Genomic DNA, 22,777 nt, shown 5'->3' on the forward strand with positions numbered 1-22,777 from the left:
TCTGCGAGCACTCAGCACAAATGTGCTCATTAAGCCCGGACTGTGTAATTGAGGTGACTCTATTCATGATGTATATGCATTATATATGTATGTGTGTATATGTGCTCTCTGTATTCTATATGGCAGTGGTGTTCAAAGACTGGGTCGAGGGCCCAGAGATAGGTCATAGCTGATTTTTTGGGGTCCCCAAAAAATATTTATGTCATTTTTGAGTGGATTCTCAGTTTCTGCTTCAAAAACAAGACAACACTGTTGTTTTCAGTGTTTTCTTGCAGCTGGTGTTCAGGCAGAGAAAGGAAAATGAAACAGCTGCAAAGACGGAGGCCAAGAAAAACAACCTACTATACATACACTATATATAATAAAGCAACAAGTGATGTGTCTCGTAATAATATTTGTCCTCTAATGAAGTCGCTCCTGGACAAGAATGAGGATTAAACAAACATTAAAGCCTTGTTTTCTTTCTGGGTGTTTCCTGTGACTTTAACTGCAGTAGAAAGGCAAACACAGAGATGATGATGATGATGATGATGATGATGATGATGATGGTGGAGGTGTTGTGTGGATGACAGGCTTCGTCACACTAATCCTCCACATCCTCCACGGCTGAGACACTTTTGTTTTTGTCCTTTTTCTCTCCCCAGCTCTGGGATCATTTCAGCTTGTCAACTTGAACGCGTCTGTTATCGGACAACTGAGCAGGACGAGACGTCCATGATGGGACGCCACCGTCACTGTCACACGCTGCACTTTGCCAAGAGAATATTCAGGAACATTTGACGTTAAAGTGACGTCTGGAGGAGGGAAAAAACGTTGCTGCTTGTTGGTCATATCAGTGTTTATCTTGTTCCAGTTCAGGCCTGATGTCAAAGCTACATTTTAAACATTGACATTTGGAAAACAGGATATTTTCTCTTTTATATGAAGGAAATAAATAAACACAGAAACATAGTGGCCATGAAGTCCATCCATTGAAAACACTGCAGTGATGAAATGTGGGGAAAGCCCTGATGACTAATAACAAAAAACTAATGACACAAAAACGTTGTCCTCAGCAGTAAGAGGCTTCACGCAGACTGTGATGATGAAACCATGAGGCACTGGAGCTCACTGATCACCCATGATGCCACTTGATGCTATATTTCACACATAAAAACACAGAATACCCAACACAAATGTTCCTCATAATTCATTTTTGAAATTGTGTAGTATTTCTGCTTCTGGGGAAACAATTTGACTCTGCTCCAAAATGACTCTGCTGCATTCAAAAAACAAACCATATTTACATAAAACTGGATACAGCTGTAGTGTAATGGTCATCTGTGGTCTAATTAATGGAGAGTCTGCTTCTATATTCCCTTATAAATGCTTGTATTCTTATTAAAAACAATTCAAACGTCCAGTACATAGCTGATATGCATATTTACAAGCTGACTGCAGCTTTGTGCGCAAACGTCTCAAACTGCAAGAAAACCATATCAATCTATCCATATACTTGTAACTCGTCCTTGATACAATGGGTGAATCAACGTCTACATGTATTTGTCATTAAATGCTAAATTATTATAAAAAAAAAAACAATTATAATATGACGATAAGTGATATGCACCGTATGATGGTGGTGATACTACAACTAGTGGTCGTAGTAGTTTGACATATTTCATTTTAAAAACAACATATTAGTATAATAGATTAGTGATGTCAAGTCCACGTTCTTAGGGTTCGGGTTATGAACCAGGTTGTTCTGCATGGTTTTAACACCCATGTTATTTTAGTGATTACAATTGTTGTTGATACGATTCTAACGGTTTATTCCATGGTGGACTCGAGGTAGTCGAATTATTATGTTTTATCATTTAATGTAAACACAAAAAAGAAACATACCAACCTCTCATTGCCCTTAAACATATCTACTACTACCATTTCATATTATTCGCTACTGGAATCCGTTTTTTACGCACAATGCATAATTGAAGTCCGTATATCAGTCATTTATGAAGCATGAATTTCTGTACACTTATGATCTTCACGTTAACTTCGATATTATAGTTGTTGTAAGGAATTAATAAAGAAGACGATGAGCTACAGGCGTCATTATCACAGATTTATGTTTTTTTCTAAATCGATTTTAATGTTAGGTGATGGATGAGGTGTTCGGATTGTTCGGTGACCACAAATTACAAAAATAACATTTATTTCAAACACACAAACCACTTATTGGCCAAATATATATGTTATATTATTAAAATGACTGTAATCTGATGTAAACTGTGCGTAAAAACGGATTAAAATAGAGAGACTGGAGCATTAAATGCAAAGGAAGCACAGGGTGACACACACGTGTGTGTGTGTGTGTGTGTGTGGGAGATTATGCTGTTGTTGTTGTTTTTTAAAGTCCTGACTCGAGCTCGACTCTGTATTGGCTCATTATCAGCATGTTTCCATTCCCTTTTCTTTTTGAATCCGGTGTGCAGGCAATGAAAGCCAAAGCGAGCGGCAGGTCACTCGTATATATATCGAGGAGGCAACTGTGACAAATTCCTTTTGTCCCCGCTTTGCTGGTACTTTATTACCCAGACGAGCAGCATCGCCTGGAGATAACGATTCATCACGCACAGCCGGCAACCATGGACAACGCCTTTGGGCAAAGTCAGCGAGGGGCTTTCATATTGAGAGAGAGAGCGCGTGGGTGTGTACACGGTATAAAAAGGGTGATTCCCTCCCCTCCCCTCTCGTCCTCCCTCTCTTCTCCTCATACCTTAATTGGCAATGGATTTTTATTGCATTAGTAAAATTGTTGATTACAATCCTGCACAGCATCATGTCATCTTTGCATTCAAAACCTATAGGTACAGCCCTAATTACTACTATTATTGTTGTCTTTATTAGCATTAATATTATTACTGTAGCAGCTCGTAATAATAATAATAATAAGTAAGTGAGTAAAAATGTCCCTGTCTTTAAATATCTATATTTTTTGCTGCTATAGCTTCTTCTAAATGATCCTTGAGGGAAAAGTGGGTCAGTGCAGCAGCAGCAGCAGCAGCAGCAGCAGCAGCAGCAGCAGCAGCAGCAGCAGATGAATGAAAATAAAGCAAAAAGAAAAAAGCTGTAATGAAGACACTTCACTGAGAGGAAGTGCAGGGCAAATGCAGTTCAATGAGAATAAAGTCTCATTGTATAAAAAGGCCAGTCTAGTAACAAAGTAACAAAGTAAAAATACTTTGTTACTTTACTTCTCACGTCTCTGTACTTTACTTTGTTTTTTACATTTCTATCAACTTACTGCTCTACATTTCCTCTAACTACATAATAATAATCCACATAATAAAGTACATTTTATTTCTAAAAATGACTTTTTGATACTTAAGTAGAGTAAATGTGATAAACTTTAAGACTTGTACTTAAGTCATGATAAGAAAAGTGACTTTAGCAAAGTCATTTTCTGGTCACACACTTACTTACGTTTGTCCTCGTAGAGTCGTGTGTCATCTGCATGTGTGTGTACATACATTTCTGGCTGCATAATATGTCAATAAATGTAGATTTGTTTTTAAAAAGACTCAACAAATTGATTTTGTTCTTCTCATGAATGTATGGGGGGTGGGGCATTATGAAAATTGTGAAAATGAACATGTATCAATAACAGGACAAATGTCATCAAACAAGTCCCAAACTGCACGTTAGAAATGAGATAATTTCTCAAAAAATAATTTAAATTCCCTGGATGCTTCATTACAGCAGCAGCAGCAGCTCAGGGAGATATAATCACTGTGAAGAGTCTAAACTGTGGAGAATAATGAAAGCAGACACTGGATTATTCCACGTTTATTGAATATAAATATAAAATGGATTAGAAAATGTAATATCTTAGTATTTTTTTAACATGTTTTGTTTACTTTTGGGATTTAAATTATGTATGTTAATGTATTATACATTTTACACACCTAGCATATTTAGTAGTTTCACAATTACTAATGACTATATAACACGTCACAATTGCACTTCAAGAGAAAATAAAACCTTTCTTTATTAGTAAATGCTGTTAAAAGTGTTTTACAGGAGCGTAAATGAAAGTGATTGCACTGATTACTGATCAAAAGAGCAGTTAACACATGGACAAACGTTAGAATCCACTGATATAAAATAATAAATATGACACAAATATATCATCAGAGTGAATCTAATCCCACACTTGTAGAAGAGTAACTATTTATTATCATATTATATATGAATACTATTATGTTGGTGCATAAATATGAAAAAATAACAATTTATTTCAAAATAGAGACAATAAATAAATAAAAAATAAAGATATACAAAGATATTGTGTTATTTTCCAAAAAAATATTTTAACTATTTAAACGTAAACTTTAAGTGTTTAATTCTAAATGTTTCATAATAATAATATTAAATGTATTTGTTATTATTATTATTTTTATTTGACTTTGATTTTACCATTAAGGACAAGGACAGGCCTGGAAAGTGTCAGAAAACACATGTAGGAGTAAGAGAAGAGGGAAGAAAACAAAATATACAAACACGAGTCAATGAAGTCTTTAGAAAGTTAAAAACCACTGTGGTTAAACATTAACACCGATCTGTTATTAATAAAATCAGTGCAGATGTGACTCTTTCATTACTCGTGTGTGTGTGTGTGTTTATCACGTTGTGTCGTCATGGTGACCACTGACAAACATTGGGAAGCCCTGTCTTCATATAAACATCATCACACCTCTGCCGCTGACGTCATGACAGAGGCAGAGAGACAGACACGGAGAGACAGAGACAGACACGGAGAGACAGAGACAGGGCTGTGTTTCCCTGAAGAGCCTCTCGAACATTATTTTCCTGCTTCCTGCTCGTTCATCTTCCTGGTTTTGCATAAACGGCCAATTACCTTGTCCGTGAGCTGATGCGAGGCTCGGCGCGCGCTCTCCTCCCAATTCATTTGATTGTAACGCGCAAACATAAACAGGCCTAATAGCAGCCGCACTCGCGCTGTTCTCGCCCGCGCGCCGTTATTGATATGGCCCCGAATTCACACAATTGATTTTTATGCTTCCCTCTAGCCACCTTGTGCAGTAGAGAGATATCTTTATTCGCACAGAAAGTGAAATAAGTGCGTAATAAAACGGTGATATATTAAATTCGTTTTTCCCCGTGTCGCGCTTTTATTATGGGACATTTTTCATCTTTATTGAATTGAGACCGCGCGGCGATCCGTGCGCGCGAGCAAAGGTCCAATCATTTTTGCAAATCAGCGATGCAACATCTGGGCTCGTGACGTGACGTCACTCCAACTGCTGGTCATCCTTCTATTTATTTATATATGCATACATGTCATCCGTTCATCCATTCACATCATCAATACATACATACAACCATTAATCCACCTATCCGTCCATCCAACCATTCGTACATGCATCATCCATCCTTTCATTCATCCATCCATTTATACATGCATCATACATTCATACAACCATTCATGCATTTTGTTTTTATTTAACCTTCACCAGGAAAGAACATTGGAATATTGGGATTAAAAATCTATTTTTCATCCACACACCCACCCATCTATCCATCCATTCATCCATGCATCAGCCACTCATCCATCTATTTTAAAACATGCATGTAGGCAGATATACATACAAGTTTTAAATGTATGATCGTTCGAAAATAATCTGTCAATCCAACAATAACTGTGTACATGATCTCATTATTGTTCCCTTTACATTTCATTTGTCATCATGTTCTTTTACACTAAAGTCCATCAGTGGCTTTAAATCAGGCCTTTTATCCTCAGCACACACACACACATGCACACACACACACACACACACACACGCACGCACACACTTCCCGTCAATATCACTGGATTTATTGCTTCACTGTGTAACAGTGCAACAGCTTATTGCTTCACACACACACACACACACATCATAAATCATGTGTAGTATTTGGAGCTGACGTAGGAGACACCGTTCATCCTTCTATTCTCCAGCATGAATCCACATCATTCATTCATTCATCTGCTGCTGCACACAGTGGTGCTGCCTGTGAATCTGCAGGGAAACTCCAGAGGCTCTTTGAGAAAAAAACAACTCCACAAGCCCACTGAGAAAAAACGAAACACGCACAACTATCTCTCAAACGCACACACACACACACAGGCACCAAAGGACGACATGTTTACTTCACCTGCTGTCAAGTTCTGCAGCAAATCATGTTCAAGAGCCGTCTTATAGTGTTAGAACACTCCCACAGCAAATGTTATCAAACAGAAGGTTCCCCAGAGACTCTGGACACTGGAACATCACAGAGGAACATCAATGGAACATCACAGAGGAAAATAATATTAAAGAGGAACATCACAGAGGAACATCACAGAGGAACATCATAGTGGAACATCAGTGGAACATCACAGAGGAACATCAGTGGAACATCACAGAGGAACCTCACAGAGGAACATCACAGAGAAACATCACAGAGGAACATCACAGAGAAACATCACAGAGGAACATCACAGAGAAACATCACAGAGGAACATCAATGGAACATCACAGAGGAAAATAATATTAAAGGAACATCACAGAGGAACATCACAGAGGAACATCATATTGGAACATCAGTGGAACATCACAGAGGAACATCAATGGAACATCACAGAGGAAAATAATATTAAAGAGGAACATCACAGAGGAAAATAATATTACAGAGGAACATCACAGAGGAACATCACAGAGGAACATCATAGTGGAACATCAGTGGAACATCACAGAGGAAAGGAATATTACAGTGGAACATCACAGAGGAACCTCACAGAGAAACATCACAGTGGAACATCATAGAGGAACATCACAGAGGAACAGAAAATTACAGTGGAACATCACTAAGGAACATCACAGAGGAACATCACCGAAGATCACAGAAGAACATTACAATAGAACTTCAAAGTGGAACATCACAGTGAAACATCACAGTGAAACATCACAGTACAACAATAGTGTAATATACATCATAACACTGAATTAATTAAAATGCAGTGACAAACTATGTAAATCAGTGATATATAAATCAGTTATGAACAATGATGTCTGTGTGTGTGTGTGTGTGTGGCTTTGATCAAAGTCTCAGCTCCATTGAAAAAGCACGAAAACTCCTTTTTCAACATTCAAAAAAAATCATTTATAAAAAAGAAAACGATAGAAAAAGCTGCTGTTTCTTTAAGAAGAGAGAGAGGGAGAGAGAGAGAGAGAGAGGGGAGGGGATGGAGGTTTGGCTGGATGACCGAATGGCAGCTTTTACGCAGAGGCTCGTCTCACCTGCTGAAACGCGCTCGTCCATTCACTCACTCATTCACTCACTCACTCTCCGCCTCCAATTACCGTGCAGCCCGCGAGCTCCGCGCTGCGCTGCCGCTTCTCCTGGTCTGGGTTTTGGTTTTTTTTTGGTGTTTGTTTGTGTCCGGTTTTTATTTTCAATGCGACGGAGCTTGGTCTTCTCACTCCGCGTGTGTGTGTGAGTGAGTGTATGTGTGAGTGAGTGAGTGTGTGTGTGTATGTGTGTGTGGATCGTCTTCGGCTGAAAGAAACAAAAGCGCGTCACTGCGTCCCCTCCTCTCCAAAAAAAAAGAAATCACGGATTTGTGTGTGTAAGTACTGAGGATCCAACATCATTTTTGTTTGTTAGGTTTCTTCCTCGTGAGGGAAGCACGCGCTGTGAAACATGGATACGCTCTTCCTCAGTCCCACGGATAAGCATTTAATTTAGGACTCAGCCGATGCCACAGACGCTGGACACAAATAATGGCAAGGTTTTGGAGAGCGCTGGGCGCGTGACTGGTTTCCTGGGAGCAGAAAAGGCCCAAAACAAAAAATCAAGCCAGTGTTGCAGAAACATTTCAAACACCGAGGCGTGATTTTTATTTTTTAATTCATTTTTTTACCAGATGACAAAAACATACACTGATAACTGTTAAAAAAAAGCATAAGATACAAGTATGGAGCACACCGGGATCGAGGAGGTGAACCAGACGCACCAGCAGCAGCATGAACCCATCAGCTTCGGCATCGACCAGATCCTGAACAGCTCGGATCAGTCCAGCGGCTGCATGCTGCCCAACCGGACCGGCGACCCGGATTACGCGCTGGCCTCCAACGTCTACAGCAACGGCTACAACAGCGTCTACAACCCGGCCTGCTCCATGGCGGCGGCGGCGGCGGGTCTCGCGGGCTCTTACAACGTCAACATGAACATGAACGTCAGCATGAACATGAACATGAACGTTAACGTGAACTCGGGCGGCGGCGGCGGCGGTGCCGGCGGCGTGATCCGAGTGCCGGCGCACAGACCCATGCCGCCTCCGCCGCCGCCGTCCGCCGCCGCAGCTGCGCCGCATCCGCCCCCTTCCGCGCATCCGCCTGGCATCGGACACGGCATCCCCTCGGTGCCCGGGATGGGGATGGGCAACGCGGCCAACTTCACCTTCCCGTGGATGGAGAGCAGTAGGAGGTTCGCCAAGGACAGATTAACAGGTAAATGACAACTAATCCTAACTTCCCAGCGTTTGTGCGCGCGCGCGCGCGTGTGTGTGTGTGTGTGTGTGTTGTTTTTTAAATTGAAACAATAATAACAGTGATGTTACTGTGTGTTTTTCCACATGTGATTTATGATCATCTCTGAACTGTCAGGGCCTAACAGGCTCTGGTGATTTCATTTTACTTTTGGATTATAATCTATAACGAATCTGTGAATGTACACACACACACACACACAGAGGGAGAGAGAGAGAGAGTCAGTTGTATTATGCTGGAAGGGGCAGCCTGATAAACGAGAGCAGAAATTGACATGGACACGCTGATGAATCAGTATTGGACCATCACTCTCCATTTACAGCGGATGACGGATAACAACGTTCCCCAGTTTTTTGTTTTTTTTCGTGAGAATGAATGAATGATTTTTTTTCATTATTATATATTTTTTATTCTTGTTGTTTAAAAACAGAAAACAACACTCTTAAATACAGCAACACAGATACAAGTCCAGAAAACAGCCTATTATTATTGTTACATCCATACACTATTATCCAAATATAAAACGAGGATATTACACTTTATGTACAAAACACATACAATAAAACTGCAAATGCACCATACATTAAATATAATAATGTGACAGCAGCTTCTTTTGCCTTTTTTAAATTCAATCGAATTTGATTTAAGAGCCATTTACTACTGTAAATGAAAAAATAAATAGAAACACAGAACATGAATTCACCAATAAACAAAATATAATTCGTTATAATAGATAATATGTTAAATATCAGTTGATTTGTTTCTCTTGTGGTTTCAGCCTGTACATTTTAAATCATTTATTATTTATTTATTTATTTATATGCCCTTCAAGCTTTGCAGCTTTAACACTAAACACTTATGTGTTTTAATATATATGTATATCTATATATATATATAGACATACATATAAAGATTTAAATTATTGAACTGAAAAATAAGAAGAATAACAAGGAGAAAATGAGCATAAATAGTAATAATGTTACTTAAAGGGTACATGTTCACATTTTTGAAGCTGCTGCTATGGTAACACGACTTTATTCTTTGTTTTTATGTCATATTATATTTTATTTATTTATTTTCATCTTTAGAATGAGGAGGAGGGGGTGGAGGCTGCACTGAGTGTTCTTTTTTTTTCTCATGACCTCATCGTTTTGAAGATGAAAATGAAGAACACCTCCTCCTCCTCCTCCTCCTCGCCATTAAATATTCACCATTCCGTTCTTTCTGCCGATTAATTATTAAATACTGGGGGACGATATGTCAAACTGCAAAAAGATACAGTGTAAATAGCCTTATCAATTTTACTCATAGTCACCGAGGGCCTCTCGTTTAATTTCTCTCTCAGCTTTGTGTCGCTGTAATTATTTCGCAGCTTATATCTTTTCTCCCACTGTATTGATCTGCGCAGGATCAGCACACACACACACACACACACACACACACGGTCCAGAATTAGCCCGAGTTTTCTCTAAAAGGCCGTAAATCAAATCCTCTCTCTTCTCTTCTAAATCTTTCTTCTTCTCCTCCTTCTTTTTCTTCCTCGCCTTCCAACCTGAAACCTGATCACAAAAACAAAAACAACAACAACAAAAAAGCATCAACACGTTGCCAAAAGAATCCACCTCCTCGCTCACACCCACGACGGTTTCCCCCCACACTCTTTCTTTCTCTCCTCCACCTGTTTGTGTAAATGAAAACCTGCAGATTTCGCCTCATTTTTCACTCTGACACGCGCCACAATGCGCCTGAAGTGACGCTGTAAATCACGGGGAGTTTATATCAGACCCACGCAGTGGATTAAGACCCGGTTTTATTAAGGCATCAATTAATCCGCGTCTAAAAATAGAGCGCTCTGCGTGACCAGAGAGTCTCCTCTGGATTTTACGCACAGCTCGATTTATTTAGATTTCATTATTACTTACATTTTATATTATAACATATTATTATTGTTGTAGCTCGGCAGTGATTGTAGCAGTGTATACGTGTCTGTATATCAGTATAAAACTGTGAATTACAATAAATATGTGCAGTAATCCGGCGTCACTGCACTTTTTCATGCTATCCTGGGACTATTTAAACATATTGATAATATTTTAAAACTATTGTTTATACTATGTTTTATTATTCCTGTTTTATTTCGCTTTTTAACATTTTGTTTCTTTTTTTAATCGTATTACTAATGTGTTCAGTAGTCCAAATAAAAAAAAAAAAATGAAGTTGGTGAAGCAAAAATATTGAATAAATGCAAAAAAGAGAGCGAAAATAAATAAAAGCAAAATAATATCCGAAAGAAATTAAAAAAGTATTTTCTCATGTTTGCAAGAAAATAATAAATTTAAATTAAAACGTGAACAAATCTGCTAATGACAAAAACCCACTCCTTATATTTCCAGCAGAAAATAGAGCAATTGGTGACTTTAAATATCTCAATGTAATAATAATAATAATAATAATAATAATAATAATGATAATAATAATAATAATAATAATAATAATAATGATAATAACGGTCATTATGGAGCACGTGCCACTCAGTAGCAATAAAAAACCTAATTAAAGCCGCTTTTCTTTTTTTCTGCTCAGTATAAATCACAGTGTGAGCTTTAATGGCAGCAGCAGCAGCAGAGAAAATGTGATTTTATTATTATTATTATTGTTATTGTTATTTAATTTCCGTGTTGGAGCCTTGGTCTCCTCGTGTCCACCACGTCTCCACGCGCGTGCTTTCTCTTCTCGCTGTGACAGAGAACAGCGTCTGTTTCATTCTTTTCTTTTTTTGTTCCGTATAGTGTAATAAATAGCAATATATGTTCATGTTATATTTCAATATCCCCTTTAGAATCCTTCACGGATATATTTATTAGATTGCTACAAAGGTAATATCCGCAGAGGGGAAGGGAGGCGCTGTCACAGAGAAGTGTTATTAAGTATAAGTGGTTTTATTATGGGAAACATATTCTCCACGGTGGCATTTTATTTTTTTGATATGCTTATGCTAAATTGTATTACAACAGCAGCACATTTAGCATCACGGCTCCTTTTTTCCTCCTTATTTTTCCAACAAATGAGACAGAATTTTTTGGGATTATTTCTCATCATCTTCTTCATCTTCTCCTGCCTGAATTAAATTTTCACATTTTCTGCTCCATTAGCAGTTCAACTGTTTTCCAGGCTGCTTAGGTTAACTATTAGTCATGAAGAAACAAACATGTATAATTATGCTCAGATTTAATGTAAAAATCCACTGGATTTGGACCCTGAAGACTGGAATATTTAACCTTTGTCGACCTTTAACGACAGTTTCTTGTCTTTATATCAAATTAAGAACCGTATGTTTAAAAAAGTGATGGTAATACCGTCACCCTTATTTGATATGAATATGTAACATACATGTAACATGCTCAAATAAACCACGTTGGCATTTTCATGAAGAAAAATATAACAGAACTGTAAAGACTTGTCTTTTTTTAACAATCAGAGCATATTTTTGTCGTTTGAAGTGTGAGATTTTGTGCTGAATTTCATGAAAACACACTTTTTTTTAACTCCAGTGTCTTTTAAACTGTATATATTACAATTGGCCTTATTATGATTTCAATTAGTTTGAGATTAATTATACAAGCCCTGATGTAGTTGTTCAGTGGACTCGTTTTATATGCAAATTACACAGCAAAGAATCTAGTTTATATGTTACAGTGAAAGACACAGACATGATTTCATATGAATTATATGAATATATTATACTATGTCAAAATGAACTCTTCTTCTTTCTAATACAAGGATGAAAATGTAAAGATGTGATCAGTAGCAACATCAATTTACATTAAGATGAATAATAGAACAATTAAAAAGACAAAGATTTTAGCTGCAGTCTTTGATATTTGAGAATTTAGGTTGTTTCAAATTTGTAAAGATTCATTGTTCAGACTGAAGCAGGGACTGTGTTTGAATTTGGACACTGGTTTTGATCCATATGTTCTATATATTCTACATATACGTGTGTTTATAGTGTAATAATGTAATAATAGCAGTGGATAAATGTGATCTGATTCCAGCACAGTCTCACACTCACAAAATTAAACGTGACACATACACACCATCGCTGCATCACTTTCTATTGATCAGTGTTTTTGCACAAAGCACAGTCGAAGTGTGTGTGTGTGTGCGTGTGTGTGTGTGTGTGTGTGTGTGTGTGTGCAGCTGCATGGCTGCATGGTCCTGCTGGTTCTGAACGTGCTCACATGCGTGTGCTCTGGTCCATTAGCCTGCAGATGGCCTGCCGAAATAGCCATGTAATGCAGTATTATTATTCATCTAGAACTGACCTGCTGCTGCTGGGAGCAGGGGCAGGGGCAGGGGCAGGAGCAGGGGCAGGGGCAGGGGCAGGAGCAGACCGGTGAGCTCGCTCTCTGCGTGAAACCACATTGAAGCTGCACATGCATTCGTTTAGAGCGAGGAAGGAAACGACAGATTTAGTTAAATGACAGTAAGAGTAATCGCTAAGGTCTTTTAGATTTACACAAGAAACCCTTAATCAAAGTCTAATCAAATAGTTAATTTGTAAAGAAATTATGAATTTGTTAATGTAATTGCCCATAATCAGGCGATTTAAGACAAATATGTCAAATGAACATAAAAAAGCTTACTATGAAAGCTTTGTTATTACATTTATAAATAATAATGAGCAGAATAGAGAATGTATGTTCAGGTGCTTGTTGTTATGAACACTTACGTCTGTTTCAGATCAGAAAACATAAACTTTATGTTGTGTCCCACTGTTTATCTTCTCTCTGCTGCTGCTGCTGCTGCTGCTGCTGCTGCTGCTGCATATTCACCAGCAGCTCCCTGGAAACGGACAAACTGACTGAGCATATAATCGCTTCATGTTCATTTTCCCATCCAAATTGTCAATGTCTGTGTCTCTGTGTGTCTGTGTGTGTGTGTATAAGCTAATTATTCTTTTTTAGGTTGCTCAAACAGCAGCAGCAGCAGTCACAGGCCCTCGGGGCTGACACCTGTATGCAGATGTTTTCATATTCATTTTAGCTCCTGGTGAGCTTTTCTGACAAAACAAAAACAAATCAACACCCTGTAAGACAGCCGACACAACAGCATGCTGGGGTGGAATGACACGCACACACACACGCACACACACGCGCACACACACATGCACACACACACACACACACAGAGAGAGAGAGAGATTGTCGTTCATTTCCATTCCTCTTCAAAATGAGAATGTGGCCTGGGAGTGGATCTATGGCCAAAAACGATCTCGTTACATTTATTGATCTTCTGTTTACCCCGGGCTGACAAAATAGACAGGATTCATAGATATTTTATGATGCAGAGGATAAGTTGTTATTAATACCCAGATACAGTGATATGTGAAAGTGAGTCATCAGGCAGCAAAGAAACTCCACACAGTATATGGATCTATGTTTTTGACCGAGCAGCAGAACATGTACATGCAAGTAATGTTTTAATGTTTGGTGTGTGTGTGTGTGTGTGTGTGACATCAAAAAATGTTTTATTTCATTCCAGAAATATGATATATGACAGAAAAAACATCTGATAAAGGAAAAAAAACAGGAAATGTGTTTAAGGAAACAACAAAAAACATCAGGACTAAACAGATAAACACAAAAAAGCATCAGAAAACGTAAACATCAAGTGTCCAAGAAAGATAACTTTGAAATACTACACACTACCAGCTTTGTGTAAAACATGATAGAAATGCACAACAATCATATTTTGAGCTTCATCATGAATAACTCTTGTTGTTTACAATACAATTTCACTTTTTTTCTCTATCAGAACGACTAGAAAAGCTTAAGTTAAGAGGCAGAAAATAACATTAAAGTAGCCTGTGTTCATCATTCAGGCCTCGTTCATGTGATTAGCTGTTGTGCGTCGGTGCCTGAGCGGCGGCGGCGGCGGCTGCAGCTGCTGCTGCTGATGCTGCTGCTGCTGATGCTGCTGCTGCTGCTGCCGTGCTCCAGATGTGGGACCTGACTGTGTGTCCCTTTCCTTTAGGGGAGCAGGCAGAGGAGAGCCGAGCCGGAGAGGCCACGGGGGCACCGGGGGCCGCCGGGTCCCTCTGTCCTCTCCCCAAGGGAGACATCGGCAGAGTCCCTGTCTGGAGCACTGTGGAGACATTAGCCAAATGCTATTACCCCGAGCTCGCTCACCTGCGAGACAATGGCCATGGCCTTCTAGCAGACTATCCTTTCCCAAAGGGGGCTTGCCCAGGTGAGTCACCCGACCTCCCACTGCCCCCCCTCCCCCTCCAAACTCACCCATTTGTGTCACACATGATTTTGTGCATCCTCCTGTGTCTGCTCTGTTTTTGATTAAACGTTATGATTTTTCTTTTTTGAAATGATCCATCCTGACTTATATTACTACCACACACACACACACACACACCTGAAACCTGCGACTTGCAGTGCACATTATTTCCAGGATTACACAGCATTGAATTACATCATTATCACTTCCCAGACGCTAACTGTGGTAATGCACAATAGGTGAATTAATTTAAACACAGTATTTATGCAGGAAAACGCAGGAAAAACAACAATAAAACGCAGTTTTTCATGCTGCAAAAGCACAGCGACTACTAACAGTTGTTTACTGTAAAAGTATTCAGCGGTACACTCTAAACGTACAGGATCTTGGACACATTCATTTGCTGCAAACGGTTTTTAAAATCTTGCGAGGAAATTGCAGTAGGAATTATTTATTACCTCCTTCAGTTTTCAGCCTCTGGGCCTTTTCTTAGACTCCCCAAACAAAACAATGTGGAGTTTTTTTCTTCAGAATTAGGACAGAAAGTAAAATAATTGTTCAAAAGCTCAAGAGAAAACATTTTAATTTGAAAGACTATGACAGTTTCGAAGTGGAAATAACCCCAAAATGCTTCTGGACATTCATCTTAATTGCTAATACTTACACTGACTGCTCAACTTAACTCCAATAAATCCCTTCAGCCGCCCTGTCGCCCTTCTCTGTGACCCGTCGCATCGGCCACCCGTACCAGAACCGGACGCCGCCCAAGAGGAAAAAGCCTCGCACCTCCTTCAGCCGCGTCCAGATCTGCGAGCTGGAGAAACGCTTCCACCGGCAGAAGTACCTGGCGTCGGCCGAGCGCGCCACTCTGGCCAAAGCCCTGAAGATGACGGACGCACAAGTCAAGACCTGGTTCCAGAACAGAAGGACAAAATGGCGGTAAGATTCTTAGAATCTTTGACTTTCAGTTCAGTTCCGGTTCTGGTTTTGGTGTCTTACAATACCGGTGTGTAAGAAACAGTGACATCTACTGGTGAGAGTGCAGATTGCACTCTTGTTTGTTGGTTTATGTTGTTTATGGTTTTATCATAAGATCCAACTTCACAACGCAAAATGTCCGTCAAGATGGTAATGTCAGGTACAGCAAGGATTAATGTCTCTAAACAACACAATGTTAGCTGTTTTAATCAATGATAAACTTGTGTTTGAGCAGATGTCCACTACGGTCTGCGACTTCCACCACTGTCTTCGCAGACAAGCCCAAGCACACCAACTGTTTGAACCTAACTTTTCAATCCAGTCAGTCCAGATAGTCTGTACGTCACGTGCTCTTGGGGGAAGTTCTGGAATGGAATGTATGCTTAGCATTCAAAATGTCTGCCAAAATAAACCTTGTAAATGACCGTATCAAACACATCTGTGGAGAGCCGCGTCTCATGTCTGCATGCTCGCACATTCCCATGGTTCAACAGCTGAGTTGTGCAGGTACTGTGCAGGTACCAGTGACGTTCCACGGTTAGCGTCTTCTTCCTTGACTCTTTTGACCAAAACAAGAGCGCGCTGCCAACTGTTGTGCTACGACATACCAGGGGTAGCCTAGCCTCCCGCATGAGGCCCGCGGGCCGTGAGTTTGACACCTCAGGTTTATACAGTCTGCACAGATTCAAAATCATTCAGTGCTATTGTTAACCCTTTAACACCGAGTGTATCGCCGGGCGACACTTTTAGGCAAGCGCTCTTTGAGTTACCGTAGTTACGTGACGGTTTGTCCTATCGGAAAAACGCTGATGGTTTCTGAAAGCTGAGAATGTGCACCACGATGAACCGTGACGTCATTACGGTAATTACATGACACCGATGCAGGAAGCCGCACACAGAGCGGTGGACAAACGGAGCAGCGAGCATCCAATTTTTATCAAATTATCAGAATTATACAGCCACAGTGTTTTTATCTAAATAACTTGTTTTTCTTGACTTTAAACTGTTAATACAATCTTTTAACAGGCAGTAAATTGTAAATAACTGCCAGGTATTACATGTTCTGAAAAAATACTCCAAAGCACATTTTCTGGCCCTTTTATGGTTAAAATAAGCAAAAGAATCAAAGGTCAGGTGGACATTCTGAGGCTTAGGTCACCTGGACCCTAGAAGACCTGAGCAGGCACGGATGTAGATGTGGAGAGAATGAGGGTTGGTGAGTCTGGGAAAGCTGCCCCACAAACTGGACGGTTCTTCTGCACCTTTTCTACCACGACTTACTCTCCAACGACAGGCCGTCGTCTCTGCTTCAGTGGTGAAGCTGTTGTTGTGTCACGCCCTGCGCGAGCATGTGCAGGGTAGGCACTTTGGCACGTAGGTTAACGCTGGTGCATCCAAACATTCCATGCAGCCAAAGCAAAGCAAAGCAAAGAAAGAGAGAAAAGATTTGTCATCTTTATTATCGTATTGCGACGGCTTTCTCTCCTCTTTATTAACGGCCGTAAAGGACACGACGACGAGAGAGACAAAAGAGCAATTCAGAGAAACAGATTACCAACTTACCGTAGCTTTAAACTAAAGTAAAATCCACCCCCTCCCCCCACATCCCCAACATCCAAGGCGTCTTACAACACAACACCTATTTTGCTTAGCTGAGCTTCCAGTCGAGGCCAGTTCGCTTGACCAAGCACAATCGCTCGCGAGCTCCTGAAAGGCCTTTTAGGAAACTGCTGTCCAAAGCAATAGTGAAACACTCACAGGAGGAATTGACTGCCAACACACACACACACACACACACACACACACACACACTGCTTAACTCTAACTGTTGTTTATAGCCATTTGCAAGTAAATGAGTAGGAAATCAAATTATGATGCCCTGCCCTTCGTTAAAGGGGCAGGACGCATGTTTCAAAGGCACATTACAAGCGGCTGAATTACCTAAAGGGCTTTTAATGTTTAAATGATCCTAAAGCTTTTTATAATTAGTTTTGAATTTAATGCACACACACACACACAAACCACTTTAACCTGAACTGTGCTTTAGGTTACTTTGGTTTATCGGGGGCTGTTTGTCCCTAAATAAACAAGTGATTTGCTTCGACGGTTTCTTTAAAAAGTAAAAATAAGGAGAATTTAAGTGAGAAATAAAGCATCAGTCACGCTCTGCGGCAAATGAAACAGAAGCAGCTTAAAATAAACTGAACCACCGAAGCGTTGTGAGTAACAAGGGATTTGACTCGATTTCTCCTCGTTCTTCTTTTTTTTTTATATTTATGAGATTTATGGCGTTCCCTGTGGCGTGCAGCCGATAGGACGAGCGTGAGGGATGTCTTTGCGTGACGACTGCACTAGTAACAAGAGGATGATCGAATCAACAGGCAGCAAACCACATTATGATAATGCTGTTAACAATAATGTGTGGCTAATGGATGGAGGTTGGTGTGCATGAAAGAGTTGTTTCAGAAGGTGTGTTTGCCTCCCATTCAATCCTGTCGTTTGCATTTTTTGCTTATTATGGTTTATTTTATTAGCAGGTCGTAATTCTTTAATGTGTCTCATTCAGTGATGTTGATATAGACTGCGTGGAGGAAAATGCACCAATTACTATATGAGAGAAAAGCAGCTTTTCATCCGATTTAATGGGAGCACGGTGTTATTTTAATATATAATCGTCTCGTTTATAAGTTATAATCCAGCTGAGTCTAAATTAAACCCCAGTGCCTCCGTCTGGATTGTTCCCCCCACACAAACACATTAACTCTTCCATTGTGTTTCAGGAACAACACACACACACACACACACACACACACACTCATCAGTGCGAGATGTAATGTTAGTGTTCACATGTGCTGCGAGAGCTGAGCGGAAACAACCAAAACAAAACAGATGTAGGGTTTCACCTCGAGGCAGGAAGTGTTCTGTTCCTCCTCCCCCGGCGTTAGTCACGTTCCCTCCCCAGCACCTGTCACTCATCCTGATCAGCTGTCGTGTCGCCTGAAGCTGGGGCAACGGTGTGTGTGTGTGTGTGTGTGTGTGGGGGGGGGCACAGGTGCTCAGTTGACATGGAACAGATTTGATGTTATTTCTTTACTTATGCAGTATTTGACTTTACTGTTCAAATTGTTCCGTTCTTAATATACAAACTGTGGTACGTGAGCTTCCTCTGGTGGTAAAACCAGGGTATATTATGGCCATCTTATCTCTTATCTAATCTCACTATACTAGTGTGTGAAGCATATGTGCAGAAGAGGAGGATGATTGGGAATAAATCTGCCTGCTGTGAACAACAGCTCAGTATTATCTCAGGTGTTTCTTGGTATAAAAAGGTTTGAGAACCACTGACCTGCTGTGTATCATGTGTGGAACAGCACCGGCAGACAAAACTGACCTCTGCTGTCGTGTTAAGTCTGCGTCAGTTACTCCTGCTTTTATTTTGGTGACTTCCTGTCTGCACTTCATCTGTCTTGTCTGGTCTCGTTGATTCCCTGATTGTCTGCACCTGGTGTGAATCACCTCATGCTCCTTTAAATATGCCCTCCGCTCTTTGTCTTGTTTGTTTCCTCGTCCTGCATCTCGCGGTTCCCGTTCGGATTTCCACAGCCGCGTCATGTTTTCTTTGACCCGTCTTGGTCCCTGTGCCGGGCTCGCTCTCGTCTGACCCTGTTTTTGGAATTATTACCTGACCCAGAGTGAGACTTTGCTCTGTTTAAATAATCTCTTTGTTTGAACTGAGCTCTCTGCCTCCGCCCTGTGTGTTTGACAGAAATAGACTCTCTGTCTCGTTTATTCAAATATTTATTTGTTCTATTGGTGAGACTCGTCTGCTCCAAGTGTGTCAGTAAAGTAAGGTGGCTTCAGACCAGAAAGAATGTCGTTCTTATTTGTTTGTGTCAGATTCAAAATGCATGAAACGCTTGGGTCGGTTTGTCTGTGGTAAAAACATGGTGCCACTAAATGGTGGCAAAAAACATGCACAAGGCATCAGTGGAGGGAAAAAACTAATCTGACAGAACCAGACTCAAATGTGTGGCAATGTGCCTGGACAGGTTGGGGTGAAAGGGAAAATGGGAGACTGAGGATGTGAGGCATAGACCAACGATAATTTAACAGCAAACAATAACTTACGATTTCTCTTTAGAAAAGAATGTAAAGTGCAGAAGATTCAGTGATAACCAGATGAGCATGAGCAAAGTCATGTTCTTAACCTGGATTTAAACAGATTCACGTTCACCAGTTATTTTATAACTTGTTTATTCATCCTCGACATCTTGTGTATATTTCTATGTCAAATAAATCAAACCAAAGTCCTGACCATGACTAAAGCGCGTCTGCTGCTCTTCTCACTGAGGACGTGGCACAAACCGCGCTGCTGTGTGTGTGTGTGTGTTTGCGAGGAGGGGCATTATTGCTCGTGTGCATGCCCCCAATAAAAGTAAACACCATATAGGTCTTAAATCTTCCTCTGCTCCTCTCTCCTTCTTTTCTCTTCCCCGTCCCTCCTTCCACCCAGGAGACAGACTGCAGAGGAGCGAGAGGCCGAGCGGCAACAGGCCAACAGGCTGATGCTGCAGCTTCAGCAGGAAGCGTTCCAGAAGACGTTGAGCCAGCCGATGCAGCCGGACCCGCTCTGCCTGCACAACTCCTCACTCTACGCCCTGCAGAACCTGCAGCCCTGGGCAGAAGACAATAAGGTGACCTCCGTCATCTCTGTGGCATCTGTAGTCTGAATGTGTCTGTGTGTGTGTCAGTGTGGGTATAAGAAGAGTGATGAACTGTGTGTGTGTATCACAGTGACATCAGTATGAATGGACAGAAAAGAAATGCAGCTGCATTTATGGGATTGTTGAATAGATACAGGAAAGTGATGCTTGCTTTGGGGGAAAAAAGATATTTGAAGGGACACTGTGCTTCCTCGCTCATTGATCGTTACCAGCAACAGCATGTGTAGAGGGAAACAGCTATCTGTTACTGCCGAGGCCTGCACACGAGCCGCACTGACGCTGCGCTTTGTCACAATTAAAGTGTGTTGAAGTATGTTGAGTCATTTTCCTGCCTCACACCACGTTTCCGCTTTCCCTTCAGCTGACGGTCTAAAACAGACGAGGGCACTTTATCCCCCAAGTGCCAGGAAACAAATGGACACCTGTGCACATGCCCAACTACCAAGACTGCCCCCCCCCTCCTCCTCTTTTGCTTCCCCTCACGAGGCGGCAGAGACTTTCTGCCACGAATGGCAAAATAAAGAGACCTCCCGTTTTTCGCTTTTGACTTTGTACAATGTAGTAAATGCATGTTTCAAAACTTTTCTGTGTGCATTGGGACGAACCATTGAAGTCAGCCACTATCAAGGTCGAGCTCCTCCTCCTCCTCCTCCCCGACCGCGGTGTTAAAGTGGTCAAGGATCGGTGGAACTGCTGATCAAAGATTCATCATTATGTTCAATTTAAAGGTGTTTTATATTAAATGATATTGTGACTTTTTGAAAAGATAAACAAACCTCTCTCGTTTTTCTTGCCTCTTTGTCTTGTCGCGTTTCTCTCACACACACACACACACACACTCGGCCGTTGTTTGTCACCATTATGAAAACCATGCAATAATACTTTATGATTTTTAGCGAGGTAGTGCGCCTCGTGGGACTTGGAGCTCTGATTACACATGAAAATTTCAAACCACCCAAAGGTGAGATACCATCAAAGTGTATGAGGAGGACAGTGCAATACTTTTTTCTTTTTTTTTTACACATAAAAACTGATGACTACAGCTCCCGTGTGTGGGAGTGAAGTGAGGTGTTGCCGAAAAACAGCAGTTGTGCTCAGCAAAAGCCCTCTCTGGGTAAATAAAGGTTTGGAAATGGATGCCAACTCAAATTAGAATGAGGGAACTGGAGAAAATACAAGCGCTGCAGCTGCCAAGTGAAATGCAGCAGTGTGGCTTTTGTTTATGTTCTTTGGGTTTTTTTCGTTTTACGCCACTGATTTCAGTGAGAACGGAGTTTTGATTTGAAGAGTTTGATCTATGACTCACTGTAATGTTCATGCCCTTTGCCCCTTGGCACAGGCAGGCATGCTGTCACAAGGAAAAAGAGCTTTTTAAAATCAGATCAAACTGTTTATCTATCCCAGCTTGAGTTTATGCTGTTTTAAGAATATGTTTTGCTACTTCACGTCACCATTAGACAAATGAGCAGTTTTACGCCACAGCACACAGGAGCTGTTCATCTACTTCTGTCTCCGTCAGTACATTTGATTCCATGAGGCTTCCGTAGCTGGCAGCCATGTTGTTTTCCTGCTGCATTCTCCGACACAGGGGTTTTGTTTTGTTTTAAATGTGGTTGTGTGTGTGTGTGTGATACTAATGTATGGTCACTGTGTTGCATACAGTAGATAATATTCAGTAATATTCAGACTGGGCTTTTATATGTAAAATATATTATAAAAACACAGACAAAGACATAAAACAATATGAATTAATAAGTTGAGCTAAAATAATTTTGGCCCTGATTTGATTTGAGCCAACATTTAACCTTCAAAGTAGAAGATTGTCTGACTGACATTGATTTAATTTTATTTGTGAATTCAGTAAGTGACAGCAAATAGTTATAAAAATGCCCACATTCAAACGTACGTGGGAATATGTCGACATGTTGAAATGTTAGAATGTTATAGATGTGTTCTCCTGTCTCAGTGTTGTTTACTCAGTGACTAAATAACTCATACACTCCCAAATGATTTGTCCTGACTGAATGAAATGAAATAATTAGTCACAACAAGAAAAACAAAGGTTTAATTTGTTCCTCTGTGTGCTGACTCATAAATGTCTGCCCTCATGTAACATTTACATACCTGTCACACGACAAACGCCGTTATCACAGTTATCTAAGACCTTATTATCCACGCTGATGTTTTTGTAGCCGACAAAATAAAAGC

General features: G+C 40.5%; 1 protein-coding gene across 3 annotated transcripts; it reads left to right on the forward strand.

Annotated features, from left to right (window-relative positions):
• Window positions 1-7,324: 7,324 nt before the first annotated feature.
• Window positions 7,325-21,338, forward strand: tlx2 (T cell leukemia homeobox 2). 3 transcript variants are annotated; one of them, XM_044039758.1, is made up of 4 exons: window positions 7,325-8,537; window positions 14,613-14,828; window positions 15,569-15,806; window positions 20,359-21,338. In XM_044039758.1, exons 1-4 carry the CDS (start codon window positions 8,003-8,005, stop codon window positions 20,573-20,575), a joined length of 1,206 nt encoding a protein of 401 aa, XP_043895693.1. In that variant the 5' UTR covers window positions 7,325-8,002; the 3' UTR covers window positions 20,576-21,338. The 3 variants fall into 3 exon arrangements, with proteins under 3 accessions (XP_043895693.1, XP_043895695.1, XP_043895694.1); XM_044039760.1 differs by lacking the exon at window positions 14,613-14,828 and having other exon boundaries at window positions 20,359-20,539; window positions 20,931-21,338; XM_044039759.1 differs by lacking the exon at window positions 14,613-14,828.
• The last annotated feature ends 1,439 nt before the right edge of the window (window positions 21,339-22,777 follow it).

This window comes from Solea senegalensis, linkage group LG12 (genome assembly GCF_019176455.1).
Source record: "Solea senegalensis isolate Sse05_10M linkage group LG12, IFAPA_SoseM_1, whole genome shotgun sequence".
Lineage (NCBI taxonomy): Eukaryota > Metazoa > Chordata > Actinopteri > Pleuronectiformes > Soleidae > Solea > Solea senegalensis.

Coding starts and splice junctions, on each gene's coding strand:
- tlx2 (XM_044039758.1), top strand. CDS start 8,003: ATGGAGCACACCGGGATCGAGGAGGTGAACCAGACGCACCAGCAGCAG. Junction 8,538..14,612: donor CGCCAAGGACAGATTAACAG/GTAAATGACAAC, acceptor CCTTTCCTTTAG/GGGAGCAGGCAGAGGAGAGC. Junction 15,807..20,358: donor AACAGAAGGACAAAATGGCG/GTAAGATTCTTA, acceptor CCTTCCACCCAG/GAGACAGACTGCAGAGGAGC.